The 14,219-nt window shown below is 45.2% G+C and overlaps 1 protein-coding gene across 1 annotated transcript in view; it reads left to right on the top strand.

Moving 5' to 3' along the window:
* LOC139052709 (BTB/POZ domain-containing protein 6-like) overlaps positions 1 to 13,443 on the top strand; it is a 39,672-nt gene extending 26,229 nt beyond the window's left edge. Inside the window, exons 4-5 of the mRNA XM_070529760.1 lie at positions 4,326 to 4,617; positions 10,509 to 13,443. Coding sequence (XP_070385861.1) covers positions 4,326 to 4,617; positions 10,509 to 10,805 — 589 coding nt within the window. The 3' untranslated portion in view covers positions 10,806 to 13,443. The remainder of the gene's footprint in view (positions 1 to 4,325; positions 4,618 to 10,508) is intronic.
* Positions 13,444 to 14,219: the final 776 nt, after the last annotated feature.

Raw genomic sequence — 14,219 nt, 5'->3', positions numbered from 1 at the left:
AAGCCGCAATCCCCACTTTTTGCACCAATCAATAATGACAGCTAGAGAAGTATTTAAACCAGTTTGGTCATTTGTTGAAGTGATTTCTCTAAAAAGCACGCAGTCGTCCGCAGAGAAGCTAATTTGCACACTGGAATGGATTCAAGAAGTAATATCATTTATGTAAAGTAAAAAGAGCAATGGTCCTAGGACACTTCCTTGATGAACTCACGAGTTGACCGGAATACAGCCAGACTGTTGCTTATTAATTTCCACGAACTGACGACGATTTCCTAGATATATTGTTACCCATGCGATCAATATTTCTGGGAGCTCAAGATGTGTAAGCTTTAGTATTAGTTTGTCATGTGGACCTGTATCGAAGGCTTTGCTAAAATCAAGAAATACAGCAGCAATTTCACCATTTTTACCAAGGCATGAGGCGAGTGAATTAATTACGGTTACAAGCTGTGCAACTGTTGAATAGCCTTTTCCAACTCCGTGTTGAAAATTAGACAGTATTGAATGTTCATCTAGAAATTCGTTTATCTACTTGGCAACAATATGTTCAATTAGATTACAACAACATGAGGATGTCAGTGATATTGGACGGTAATATTGTAACAATGAATAGTCGTCCTAATTGAATACAGGTACAACTCTGGCTATCTTCCAGTCATCCGCTAATTTTCCAGCAAGTAACGAAGCACGAAATATAATACGAACGAACCTTGCAATAGTTTCAGCATAACGTTAAAAAGAAAAAGATGTTTGTAAGGTTGTCAGGACCACATGAAGATTTAGTTTTTAAGTCAACTAGCGTAATTTAACCAGATTTAGTTATAATTGTTAAGTTACATAGCTCAATTTAACTATCTAAATTGAGGTTGTAATAAATTGCGTGTGCAAGTGGTCTGTACTGTTCCGAGCAGCGCTAAATTTAGTCTGCTATCATGGAATCAACATCCAAATATCATTTAAATCAAATTCATCTGAACTGTATGGCACACTGCGGGAAATACAGCATTGGTTAATTATTTAAAGATTGGTTAAACATATAGTTGACAATCTCGGTGTGTAATTTAATGGCGGTTGGTGTGAAGCCTGTATGGGTTTCCTTTGTAGCTTCGTTCTACAGTCAGGTGGATGACAATTTTTCCCTGTCGTGAATGTTTCTCGCCCTGCGGTCTTCCGCAGAACTAATTTGCCGTAACATAATAGTGTTCTTCAAAGCAGAATAAAGGACACCTCTGTTTCACATTCCTGTATTTCAGTCATATTGGCTTTTACTGAGCTGCTTCAAAACGCGGATTTATTGCTCCAAAAGAAACAATTCTTGCTTCAAACATGGTCCATCCTGCCAAGTTCGCTGCTGCCAGAGCTGCCGCAAAACTTCCTAGGGCACTTCCACCCTGGTTGTGGGTTAAGTTAGCAGTCATAAGCGGATCTACAGAGGCGGTGGACAGGGGGGGGGGGCACTTGCTTCCCCCAACCCAGAACTGAAGGGGGGGCAAGGTAGGCCATTACCCCTCCTCCCCACTTCTGAAAGCTGCACCTGGAGTCCCGGCCAAGATCACTCGAGTCTACAGAAAACCGCTTGAAGCCCTGATACTGGGGGTCGGGCATCTTCACCAACTGCACGCGTAGTCTCGGCCACATTGGTTTTCCAGCGCACTCATCACCAGCATTTATATAGCACACAGGGTCTACTCGGTTCCAGTTGGCAAACTGCCCCACCTCTAGAAGTCTGCCATGCTGTTTGAAGTCTTGATCTAGGAATTGATTCGGGTTACTTGGATTATGATACTAGGAACCTCAATGGTGAAATTGAGGTTTCCCTGTAATTTCAAGATTGGTTTCATTTATTTGGCCACATGCCGTGGTTCCTTAGTGGCTATGGTGTTGGGTTGCTAAGAATGAAGTCGCGGGATCTAATCCCGGCCACGGCGGCCGTATTTCGATGGGGGAGAAATGCGAAAACAACCGTGTACTTAGATTTAGGTGCACTATAAGAACCCCAGGTGGTCCAAATTTCCGAACTCTCCCACTACGGCGTGCCTCATAATCAGAAAGTGGTCTTGGCACGTAAAACCCCGTAATTTAATTTTCAAAATTTTATTTTGCCGATAGAAATGTATATATATGTTTATTTAGCACAAGCAATATTTCAACATTAGAACGCAGTTTCCTCACAACAGAAAGCAAACACGAAGCTTTGAAGAGGTTGAGCACTGAATTTAGTTATTCATGCAGTACTGGCGAGCTTCCCTTTGGCAGCTAAGGCCTGCGTGGTTAAAAGTGAAACAATAACTATCATAAGGTACAGGAGCGCGATTTGGCATAGTAGAGGCTAAAGAAAGAGAAACCAATGCTCGTTGAAAACCTATACAAGGTAAAAAGAAATACTTCTAGTTAATCGTTAAAACAGCAAAAGCAAATTATAAAAACATGAAGAACCTTTAGAAAACAGTGTAAACAGATTACAGCACACCACAAGCCATGAAAGGGCAAGAGGTTGGTGAAGAAAAAAAAATCAGTGAGCCGATCGGGAGCGAAATCTAAAATATATCGGAAAAAATAGAATATAGTACAGTCCAGAATTTATAGATTTCCTTACAGATATGATATGGGAGCATAAGCTTAGTTACAAGTTGAGTTACTGATGTGTCTGAAATAATTAGAATTAGGAGTGTAGAAACGCTCCGCCCGACTCTACATCGGACAAGTGGGAGAAGACCCTACGAAGCCCGCTCTTACAAGACCAGCAATGGGCCGTCCAGCAGGCTCGCGCAGCGGCCGCTTGGCCAGGTCCTCCCTGTCGGTATCTGCGTGGGAGACGCCCACTGCGCGCTGACGTGCGTCCTGCAGGGCCTTTGTTAAAGTTTGTTCGATCCAATCACGAGACGACCGGGGTCGAAATTCAAAATAAATCGGAAGAAATAGAAAAAAAATAGTGCAATACAAAATTGATGGGTTTCACTATAGATTTAATGTCTCAGCATAAGAATAGTTACAAGTTGAGTTACTGAAGTGTCTGGAATAACTAGAATTGGAAATCGCTGATTACCGCACACCAAAACAGGGAACCGTAGACTTTAGACATCCGCCACGTTAGCACGCCATTGGCGAAACTCTTTGAAAGCCGGAAGTAGAAAGCGGAAGTAATGACGTCACACGCAAGAAGGTGGCATGATATTTAACCGGCTAATTATTGGAAAATTCAGTTGCCGCCGAGACCAGTTCGTGCGTTTTGTTCGCCTAAAGTTAACCTAAAGAACACCAACGCCGAAGTGTGATTTCCACTAAGAGACATTAGGGACTTTCAGCCTGTCCGCCGTTCCGGCAAACGGGGGCGGTTTGGGCGGATTGCCGGATTTGCGGGGGCGTCAACGTGAGCGACCGAACAGGTGCAGCCGCCTGGTGGAGTAGAGTTCAACAAGACAAACACAGAGCTAAAATTGCAGTAACCCACTATATCCTGCTTCGCTGCTGATGCAAATTTTCGGTAGCGGCGTAATGGTGAACACGATTACGCCGCTGTCGAAAGTTTACTCCAGCAGCTAAGCAGAATATAGCAATAGGCTTTGTGTTTGTGTGGTTTAGCTTTGCACCACCAGCTGGCCGCTCACGTTTACGCCCCCGCTAAACCGGCAAACCGACCGCGCTTGCCAGAAAACCGGACGTGCTAAAATTCTCTATTAAGTCTTAGACTAGAGTCGCCTACCATTTTTTTTTATTATTGACTTCGAAGTCGCTAAAATGTCGCCAATGGTTCTGCCAAGTTACTAAAAATTATCGCTGGTCGCTAAAGGGAAAATGTTTCGCTATAACGCTTGCTGAACCATTGAGTATCTAAAGCTCACTCCAGCTTGTTAGAAAGCATACTCTATGTTGTGCATGAATCAGAATTTTACTATATAAATCTCAGCATATTGTAAGTTATATACTGCGGTTACATCAATTTCCATATCTCGGCGGGATACACTTATTTTTTTAGTTAAGCTGTTTCAGATAAATTTTATTCTCTAAAGTACAACCCGCTCTCAATCCGGTGACCGTGCTGCTTACGTATTAGTCGCTCTCTGGAATTTGCGTTTCATAGGAAATATGGTACTGTGTGTTCGACACTCGTTTGCATCGTCAGTTTATCTTCAACGTCTTTCTCATGCTATCTCTTTGCAGGGGTTACATTGTAAGCGTGCGTTGTCTTAATTTTTCGATGCATATTAAGGACCAGGCTCTTTCATTCGCCTGTCCTCTTACATAGCTACATTGTATTGCCCTTGTATGTTTCCTGAAAAGCTCATCTGAGACAGCCATTTTGCCACTTCGCTTTTGTTTTGCAGGTACGTGTATGCGGGACAGGCCAGGATCGAAAATTGTTTTGAAGCCTTGCACACACATGCTGCAGCGGAGAAATATCTCTTCGGAGAGCTGGCAAGTGCGTGCCTGGACTACCTTTGCGAGCGGGTCGACGGCGAAGAAGCTTGTACCTTGCTGGACTGTGCCTTTGTGAGCGGCTATGGATCGCTGGACAAAGTGGCGGAAGCAGTGCTCTATTACAAAGGCGAGAGTGTGCTGAGTTCCGACACGTTCTTGAATAGCCGTCCGGAGATCGTGCATCTTGTTCTGGAGAAGGTAACCGCTAATCGCATGACAAGAATTTCATACGAAGAATTTGCTCAGCATGAAACTAGAGTTGTATGGACTGCATTCCTCCGATAATGATATTGAGCAAAACACACACAAAAAAAAATCATAGGCTTGCGGACTCAGCAGACTGCGCTACTCCAATAGGAAGGGGGAGGCGCATTGGTGGCATCGCGGGGAGATCCTAAAGCCCGTTAAACTTCGTGAAGCAGCAACACTCTCCTCCTCCGTATTCGCTCCTCCTCCTTTCTCCTCTCTTTCACGCATAGCAAGGCAGTGCATGCATTCGCGCCTTGAAGCGTTCGCGTTGGCCTTCTAGCTCCGAGTAGCTTCGTGTACAGGGTAGAATTTTTATTTGACGGGTATAGGAATTCAGTCACGGCAGCCTTTCTTTCTTCTGTTTTGATAACTATTTTTTAAAGTTTCTGAACGAACGCTAACGCTATGCCATGAATCCGAATGTATCGCGTGCGCTGCAATTCGGTACGCAGCATATGTCAAGCGTGCATCTTGCGGCGAATGGTTGTAAATAACACGTTTACGTTCGGATGCCAAGATACTGACCTCCAGCAAGCTCTCAGTAGCCTACATAATTCGCGCCGTCCTTACCATGTGAATTCGCGGCGCGTATCAGCTATGACGTACAAAGGTTGACAGAGGGCACGAACTATTGCTGCTGTGAAGGTTCGAAAGAGTATTGCTAGCTACAGTGCCTCCAACGTGCGTGCTTGCCAATCTTCTAAGCAGGCGCAAAGGCTCAGAGGTGGGCGCTGGTGGTGTTATGGTTTTCGTGCCTCAACGTCGACAGAAATTCCGCCGCCGATCATCGAGTCTGGAGTCTGCGTAAATAGAAAATAAAATCAGTTCATTTTTTTCGTTTTTCGCGAAGCGGTAACGCGATAACAGCGCTTCACTCAGTATCAAACAATAGCATTGCGGGCTTAAGTAAATTTTTTTCAGGTTATTGACTTATAACGAATAACATTTCATCGTGCAATAGCTCGTCCGTTCATTAAGTGGCGTACTTGTCGCGAACCGAGTTCCTCTAAGGTTCTCGCATTGACCTCTGCTGCGCCCGCTCCGAAGTAACATTTGTGAGATATGACTTTATATAGTGATGACCGCGCATAAAATTTCCGCGCTATGACGCGGCTGAAATTGCGGTAAGTGAAATGATGTTCAATAGAGGTCAAACTAATATGAAACAGCATTCGGGTTGCAAGTTCATAGTTTATTTTAAGCGTAGATGCATTACAGGTTTGCTTTTCCAGTCACATGTCACACCAAGGGCTTATCAGAGACATAGTGGCCGTAGAAATTGATAGTGGAACGAATGAACAAGCGAACGACTAAACGAGCGTGCGAACTAAACGAACGAGCACGAACGACGACAAAACCAGCCAGGGAACGAGTGGGCGACCGCACGTTTTCTTTCCGTGTGCTCTCCCGCCACATCTTAACCTTTGCACACTTCAAAGATCACACCAATTAGCACGTACGTCTCAATGAGCCATGATGCTGTCGCTCGGCGACGAACGCGCTGCGTCACTCGGTTTCGAGAGAACGCACACGCTTTCCATCGGTTCCTTTGTGCCGCAAATCCACCGAGCAACCGCCAAGGATGAACAGCTGTTCTATCTAAAGAAGGCCAGCACGTAACCGCAAAAGGCGGAGAGTTGCTTTCCTTAGAGGAGATTTGATGATCGAGCCTGAAATTTTGACAGAATAGACTGTGCTGAATCTCAAAAGTTTTGTAATCCCGTTATTGCACACAGCCAGGCGTGCCCGCGAAGTTAAGCCGGTTATCGTACAAAACGATTACACGCACCCAAATGCCACTAACACGACCACGTAGTGCTTATACAAACAAACCACACTTCGCGTAGGAATCGCTGTAAAGCGTGCAGACAAATGAGGACATGCTCAGAGAACTGTGCCATGTCTACTACACTATGGCGCGCAACGTTTTACACAAACCCGACACATACTATGTCATGAGAGACACACAACTTACCTCGCATTGTCGTGTGGAGGGTGTGTGTCAGAAGTTCTCCCTCCCGATTTAGTGAAGCCATGTCATTGCCCGTCGCGCTTACCGGACGGTATCGAGAATAGCTTCTTGTCTTTGCTAAAACTATTCTGGCATTCGGAGGTGCAGTAGATCATGATCATAAAGAATGCGGTGAAGCGACGTCGCAATTGCCACAAAACATACTTCAATGCTTTCGCAAATCAAAACAACACGGACGAACGTCGGCGCCATCATGCGCTCCTCGCCACTCCGTAGACGTCTCCCAAGAAAAAAAAGGCGCTGAAGTGGGACTGTAAGCAAACGAAGCCGGCGGAAAGGCCCACGTGAGGCCATTGGGCCAATCACTGGGTTGACAGCGCTTGAGGCCGGCGATGCGAACAAGCTGCGTCTTGGAACGGTGGCCACGAAATTGGAGACGAGCAGTCGCGTAGGTCACATCACTTAAGCCATCTGTGATGACGAAAGGGCAGGTGGACCGAACTAGAATCTTCTGGCATCGACCGCGCTTGCAAAGGAGTCCGAAGCCGTGATGTGTGACCCTTGTCGGCCTTTCATTGGCCAACGTGGCAGCTATCCGAGTTGAGCGTAAGGGCATCTTTTCCAAGGCATGTCAAAACCAAGTAGACGATTGTCCTCTATAAATATGTGACAAAAAAGCATGACGTCGTCAAAGTCACATAAACCAATTTCCATTTCAGGCCGCGCAGTATCATTTTCATAAACATCAAAAGTCTGAGGGGCGTTACAAAGAGTAAACCTACTCGAAAGTGTTGTCTGGTGTCATAAAAGCTGAATGCACGAGTGTATCTGCCATTACGCCAATCGGAGACCCATTTAGGAAAAATTACCGCAGAACCCACCTCACAAGCACTCGACGGTAATGCGATTATAATTTGAGCAATATAGCGGAAAAGTGAATCCCTACTCCCGTTTGTCTGTAGGGATCATTCTGAGTCTTCGATTCCTTCGGCTTCATGCGATCTACAGAGTCTCGAGTACCGGCCAACGTTGCTGTGGTACTCGCTTGCCGAGATCGCCAATGGGCACGATGGCACGACGATGATTGACGGTGACGCAGTGACGATGATGGAATGACTGCAATGGAACGGCGAAAGTAGTATGACCACGGTGGCATGACGACAATGAGATTGCGATTCTGCAGGGACGATGATCGCATAACGACAACAGCGCGAGTACGACCGTACAACGGTCGCATTACTGAAACTTTCAACACCGTGCAGCGAGGACAATCACATGAAAATGCCGGCCTTATTATGAGTGAGTGACCATCATGATTACGATAGATAGGAATGACGTCGATAGAATGACGAAAGTGGTATGACAAACGACGGCATTACGACCATGGTATGACGTTTCTGAAATGACCATTATGATACGACAACGTGAGGACAGTGGTATGACGACCCTTGTGTGACGACGATGGCGTGATGAGAATCGCACGAAGTGGACGAAATTCAGACGATGGAATAACCACGAGAAATCGTGACGACAGTAGGCCAGCAAATGCATGACGACAACTCTGGCAAGGCAATGGCTACGATGCCATGACTGGTATGAGGAATGGGATGTTGAAGACTGCTTGACGACGACAGCGTACAAGAGCCGAATGGCGAAGCTGGTGTGACGATGATGGAATGACCGCGATGGCTTCGCGATGATGGTATGACAAAGAATGCTTGAGGACTGTACGAAGATGACGGCGTGACCACGATGACATGACACGAAGTCGGATGACGAAGCTGTAATGTCGACGATGCAACGACCACGACTGCATTCCGACCATGAGCGCATACCTATTGGCTCAAGCCCATGGCTCAAGCTATTGGATAACTCTGGCAAATTCCTTGGAGGTTTCCTTGAGGCCGCCCTTCAGCGCGCGCCCAGACGGAGACGAGGCCCGACATAGACTGTGGCGCACAAACAAAGGCGTTCGCGTCAAGGCGACAACAACCGCGCCTTCAGTAGAAGCCATAACTACCGCGAACACCCCTGTTCTTGAACCTGACCCTGAGAAGCTGAATGAATTGATGAAAGCGGCCATTGACGAAGGCTACCATGGGGAACCGCGTCGACGTTGGTTTTCCAGATTCCGAAGCGATTATGACGTATGCGGGGGTGATGGTGCAACATAGCAGGCGGAGTCCGGTCAAACGATGCGATTTAGTGAGAGGGATTTTGCGAGTGGTTCAACGATTATGATTGTCCTAGATACAGTCATCAGATTCCCTAGTGTAGTAGAAGACGACTGTTTTAAAAGCGGAAACTTTTGGTGCAGTGAGAAAGGCGCTGACGTGACCTGATGCGAGTCAGACATTGTATGTGCTCCTACATAGAGTGGGCTTCCGTATTTTGAGCCAATGTAAAATGCACCCACTTTCCTTCATTCCTGCTACCGGATGTACTCATCCCTGTGCCGGGTGGATTCCTGGCCTAAACGCTACCACGAGCCGCAACAGTAGGCAATGCTATTCGTTTTGAAAGCAAACAAAAGTGACCCATACACGAGTTGGAAAAGGATGATTTTAGGGCGCTAAAAGGGACACACACAATGGAGGAAACACACGCATAGAAACAGCGCCATGGTTTTGTGTATGAGCGCTTTAATACTGTGTGTGTTTTTCATTTGTGTTTCTTTTCAGCGCCCGAAAATCATGTTTTCCAAATCGCACCCACTTTCTCGGGTAGATTGATTATGACCTACATACGAGGAGAAATTGGGTGGTGAAAGTAACGCTCCGGGTCACTGCCCCAAGCTTGTGTCGTGGGTTACGCAAATGGGACGTCAATAAATGGCAGTAAAAACAGATTTGAATAGCATATTTAGCGCCAGCAAACAAGGACGTAAGGGAGACGACAACACAATGCGCACAATGTCTCCCTTACGTCCTTGTTTGCTGGCGCTAAATATTCTTTCAATTTACCAACACGCCCAACAAATGGCAATGCTACAGATTTGAATAGTTTTACGTTACAGGGACTCTGGTACCCGTCATTGACGATCCCTTCTAGAAGATAACCAACATTGCCTTCTTCACCCATTTGAGGTTAAGCTTAAGGGCTTCGACGTAAGTTGTGCAGGTTGCGCCGGGAACTTTAACTCGCAACATGAATGTTTCTTCGGCCCATTTTCTACCGCCGGATCCCCGCAGCACTTCTTGATTTCGTCTGCAAACTTCTCCTACTTCGGGAAAGTGTCTTTGTGGTTTTCATGTCACGAAGACGCGGTTAACTCAAGGAAGAAGGCACCGTTATTCAGCTGGGCGGTGGCGTTCCAGCCGTTGAACTTGCCTGCTCGATGGTAGAGCTGAGTCATCCGTCCACCTCGCCCCCGGCTGTTCTGGCGAACGTTTGTGGCTCGATTTAAGGCTACTGTGGGACACTGAGAAATGGAGAGCTGTCGCCGTGGGAAGCCGTCTCTGCTTCTAGACTGACAATTCGGCCACTTAAGCAAAGCTCCACTGATTGCGCCTGTTTGACTGGTTGGTCGTCGTTCTCCGGGGGCGTCGTTGGTTTATCTGGTGTCTCCACCGAAACTGGTGCGATGTGATATGCTTTGGGACTCGATTATGGTACGCAGAGCGCAATCATGAGCTACTGAAAATATTTAGCAGATTTTTGTAGTAATATTGCCAGATGATTGCAGGCACGTTTTTAATCAAGTTATACTGGCCTGTTCTACTTTTGGTCGAAGCTTAAAGCTAACTTGAGGGACAGTCCTAGCAGCCACTTGCAATCCTAAGCCAATATCTTGCGCAACATAAATTACAACGAAGTATTTGCGTATGATTTTGTGTAACTCTATTAAACTGTGCCTCTGTTGCTGCAGGTGAGAAATACACAAGAGATTTTTGTAATTCAAGCGGTGCTACGATGGGCGCGATCATATTGCAAGGCGGGTGCTGTGGACTTCAAAACGACCATTGCCGCCTTCCTGCCGAAGCTGAGGTTCTTGGCGCTGTCATCGTCGGCATTCGTGGAGTTGATCACCTCCGAGGATGCGCAAGGTGTGATGGAAAAAGAAGACGCGTTCGCCATTTTGTGCAACCTGTTCCTCAGAGAGTGCACTGATCTGCCAGAATGGGTATGTCGAGAGAGGCGGCCACGCAATTTTGTGATTGGTTGATTTCAACGAAAATAGTACATCACAAAACTATTGGGCCAATAGCCTAAGCTAGTGGAGGCTTCCATGTTATGTGTGACAGTGACAGTTTCGTCTGGTATTACGGTGACAAATCTATCTTTTGTGTCTTTTGAAAGAGCTTTTAGCGCACTCCAATCCGACTGATTTCCCATCTCCAACTTACGTTAATGCAGAAGATATCTTGTCTAGCAACCACTGTGCCTGTTTGAATAAAATTTGTTGCATTGAAACGAGATAAATTGTTGTCAGCGAAGGTCTATATTCTTGAGTCACTGAATTAATGTGTAAGTAAAAGCGAAGTACCAAATGTAGAAGTTTTGAATTGAGCAGCGGAAAGAGACATCAAGATTTTCCACTGCGTCTGTAACGACATCTTGATTGTCATACCTTCATCAATTTACGTTGAATAACTACATTGTTTATGTGCGTTCTGCGAAAAGGTATCTGTAGAAAGCGCAGTTTTCTTTATTTGTAAAGTAATGCTTGCATAGGAGTGTGGAGAAATGGTAGCAACGTGACTAAGCATTCGTTCGTCGCGTACTGATCCGTGCCAGTTTATAGAAGTGCATTTGTTTGTGTGTTTGTTTGTTTTGTTAGAGGGAAGTCTGCAAATTTGATGCCTAATTTAAAGCAAATTTATTCGGTGCATTGCCACAGAAAAGTCTTCTCCCAACTGTCACTGGGTTCTTACTCTTCTATAATACTGCAGCAGCTTTCACGCAAATAGAGACAACGGTTGTTTAGAAAGACCATTCGTGCGTCTCGCAAACGTTTCAAGAGAAAGAAGTTTATAGTCAAAACTTACTCTCATGTCATTGTTCGTAAAAATGTCTTCATATGCACGCTTGCCGAGACCTCACAGCGTTGCATTGCTTGTCAAAATCCAATTTAAAGATCGAGTTCGTCGAGATGTGTGCTGTATTTGACTTTCATCTCACCATCTGTGCCGGAATACTTATGGAGCGAGAGCCTTTTATATTGTACTGCTGTACATTCATGGGCGTATTTCAGTATTATGTCAAGCAGGCTTGTCTGTACGTGAATAGTTCAAGTGAAAGATTTGCTTTTTTTTTTGTTGACAACTTAAAGTGCCTATTAATGTTTTATTCGACGGCTGCGTGAGGTTATTGAAAGGAGGGTATTAAGGTCACGTTTGCTAATAATTTTTCATGGCAATGGTGGATGCGTGAGCTCGCATGGTAATAAATGTCGAATATAAACATTAACAAGATTTTGCAACAACCGCAGGGGGCATGCTGTCTTCGCAGAATTTGGAATAAATGCCGTGACTGAAGCTATTAGTTTTCAATAGAAACTTTGTGCATATCGCACAAGTTTTATTACGCAGGCACTCTAAATTTGTCACAAAATGCAATGTGGTTGCGAGTAAGAGTTTTCCTTGCTGAAACAATCTGGCGTGCGGGAATATACTCAACTTAAATGTTGCAGATTGCTAGTATTAAAACTCGTGCCAATTACAGAGTTCCGATAACGAAAAGTTATGGTTTGCATGGCGTCGGATTTCGATTCACCAGTTACAACATGCCTTCCAACGACATTAACTAGAAAACGTAATGAGTGCTTAAGAGTTCATGAACGTTCTTCCACAGACATTAACTAGAAAACGTAATGAGTGCTAAAGAGTTCATTAACGTTCATATTGGAAGTTATCCCGCAAAATCTGATGTCGGCCACTGCTCTGTCGCGTAGCCAGCAAAAATAATTTCAGATCTCTCATTTTTGTTAAACTCAAACAGTCCTTTCAGAAGCGAAGCCACGGGCACGAGCACACAAAGAATGTCAAACTGCGCCTTTCACAGTCGTCCACCTTGTCTAGACCCGCATGTTGCACTATTACAATGTTGAAGTCTAACTAGCTAGGTCGTGTTGGAACACTCGGAACATATTGTGGTTGTTTCCATCTAAGAAAGTTCTAGGTTTACTGTCGAGTTACTGCGGTTGGCTGTGTCACGCTCACTGTACAAAAACGTTACACGGCATCCACATCACTTCTGTTCCTCAGAGCCGTTTCACCAATTTCTTTGAAACAGAAGCATTCTGTTTTGGCAGTAAAAAACAACTTACTAAAATTAGCTTATCGTCCCTATTTAAAGGCTAATGATTATTGGGGTTCATTTTCAGAGACATAGGCAGCACTCCTCTTACTCGACACAACCACAATTTCTTCTGAATACGATTTAGCCGTGTGTTCTAATCTGTTCTCCTGCATTATAAAAGACCAATCTTTTCACATTGTGAAACTCAAAGTTTGGTAGGAATGTATAACTGTACTGTGTATTTCGCTTCTCTCAGTATGCTGTAAGTGCAGTTATTGTTTTATATTACAACTGTAACTAAAGCGATGTCAAGGCGTGACACCGTGAGTGTGATTGCTCGTGTACTTGTATTTCCACCTCTTAAGCCTTCAATAAATGACGTCATGTGAGGCCTGTCGCCTATTTTGACTTGTCGCACTCAGTGCCGGCTGCTTTAGTAGTGCTTGCTCTTTGCTTTTTCTTTTCTATGCATTCTTTCCTGGCACTCGATTTGATGGCACCACCTGAGGCACTGTTGTGTTGCGATAGCAAATATTTGAATAAACAAGAAACTTTTCACGTGATCCCTGCAGTTGTGATTTCAATTTCTACGACTAAAGTGGGCTTTCACAACAGGCATTACCATCATCTCGACGACAAATCTGTGACGTGCTCAACGTTGTTTTCTTCAGCTACACTGTTGCCTGTTGTGGAATCAGAAATAGATGGACAGAGGCCATCACTCCGACCCACCTGCGGGGCAAGCTTCACGAAATAAAAAAATGGCCAGTCGCTAACGTAGGTACTGTAAATCAATTTACAGCCTTAAAGATCCTTAAGGGTGTATGTCGGTCTATCGCTGACACCCGAATGCAGTTGAGGGTGTAATAGTGCGAGCTATAGAGAAAAGCACCATGAAGGGTGTAAGTCGGTTTACAGCGTGCTCAGTGGCGCATTGTTAGTGTATTCAGTTGCACGTTGTCGCACTGTTGTGAATCTGAATGCCAGGGCACTATACTATAAACCAAGTTTTGTCTTCCCATTACGGGGAGGGTGAAGCGCAGGATATATTCGCCTGACAACGATGGCCGTTGGCGTAATGGAAAGGTCGGTTGGACACCGGAAACCCAGTCCCGAACTTCTAAGCGTGACCATCGGACATGTTCAAGGAAGTTTAAGAAGGACAGTATCCTGGAAACTGGGACATGTACTCGCACTTGGAAAAACAACGCTAAATAAATTAAGCTCAGGTATACGCGTACGGGCGTTGAATCGGCGGTTGAAGCGAAGCAGAACTAGCGCAGTACGATCAACGTCATTTCAGCTAAGGAAACCTGCAGTAGGTTGAAGGTGGCCGGAA

The sequence above is a fragment of the Dermacentor albipictus genome, unplaced genomic scaffold (genome assembly GCF_038994185.2).
Source record: "Dermacentor albipictus isolate Rhodes 1998 colony unplaced genomic scaffold, USDA_Dalb.pri_finalv2 scaffold_29, whole genome shotgun sequence".
Classification (NCBI taxonomy): domain Eukaryota; kingdom Metazoa; phylum Arthropoda; class Arachnida; order Ixodida; family Ixodidae; genus Dermacentor; species Dermacentor albipictus.
Note: the sequence above shows the minus strand (reverse complement) of the source record. Positions and strands in the feature narration are given on the sequence as shown.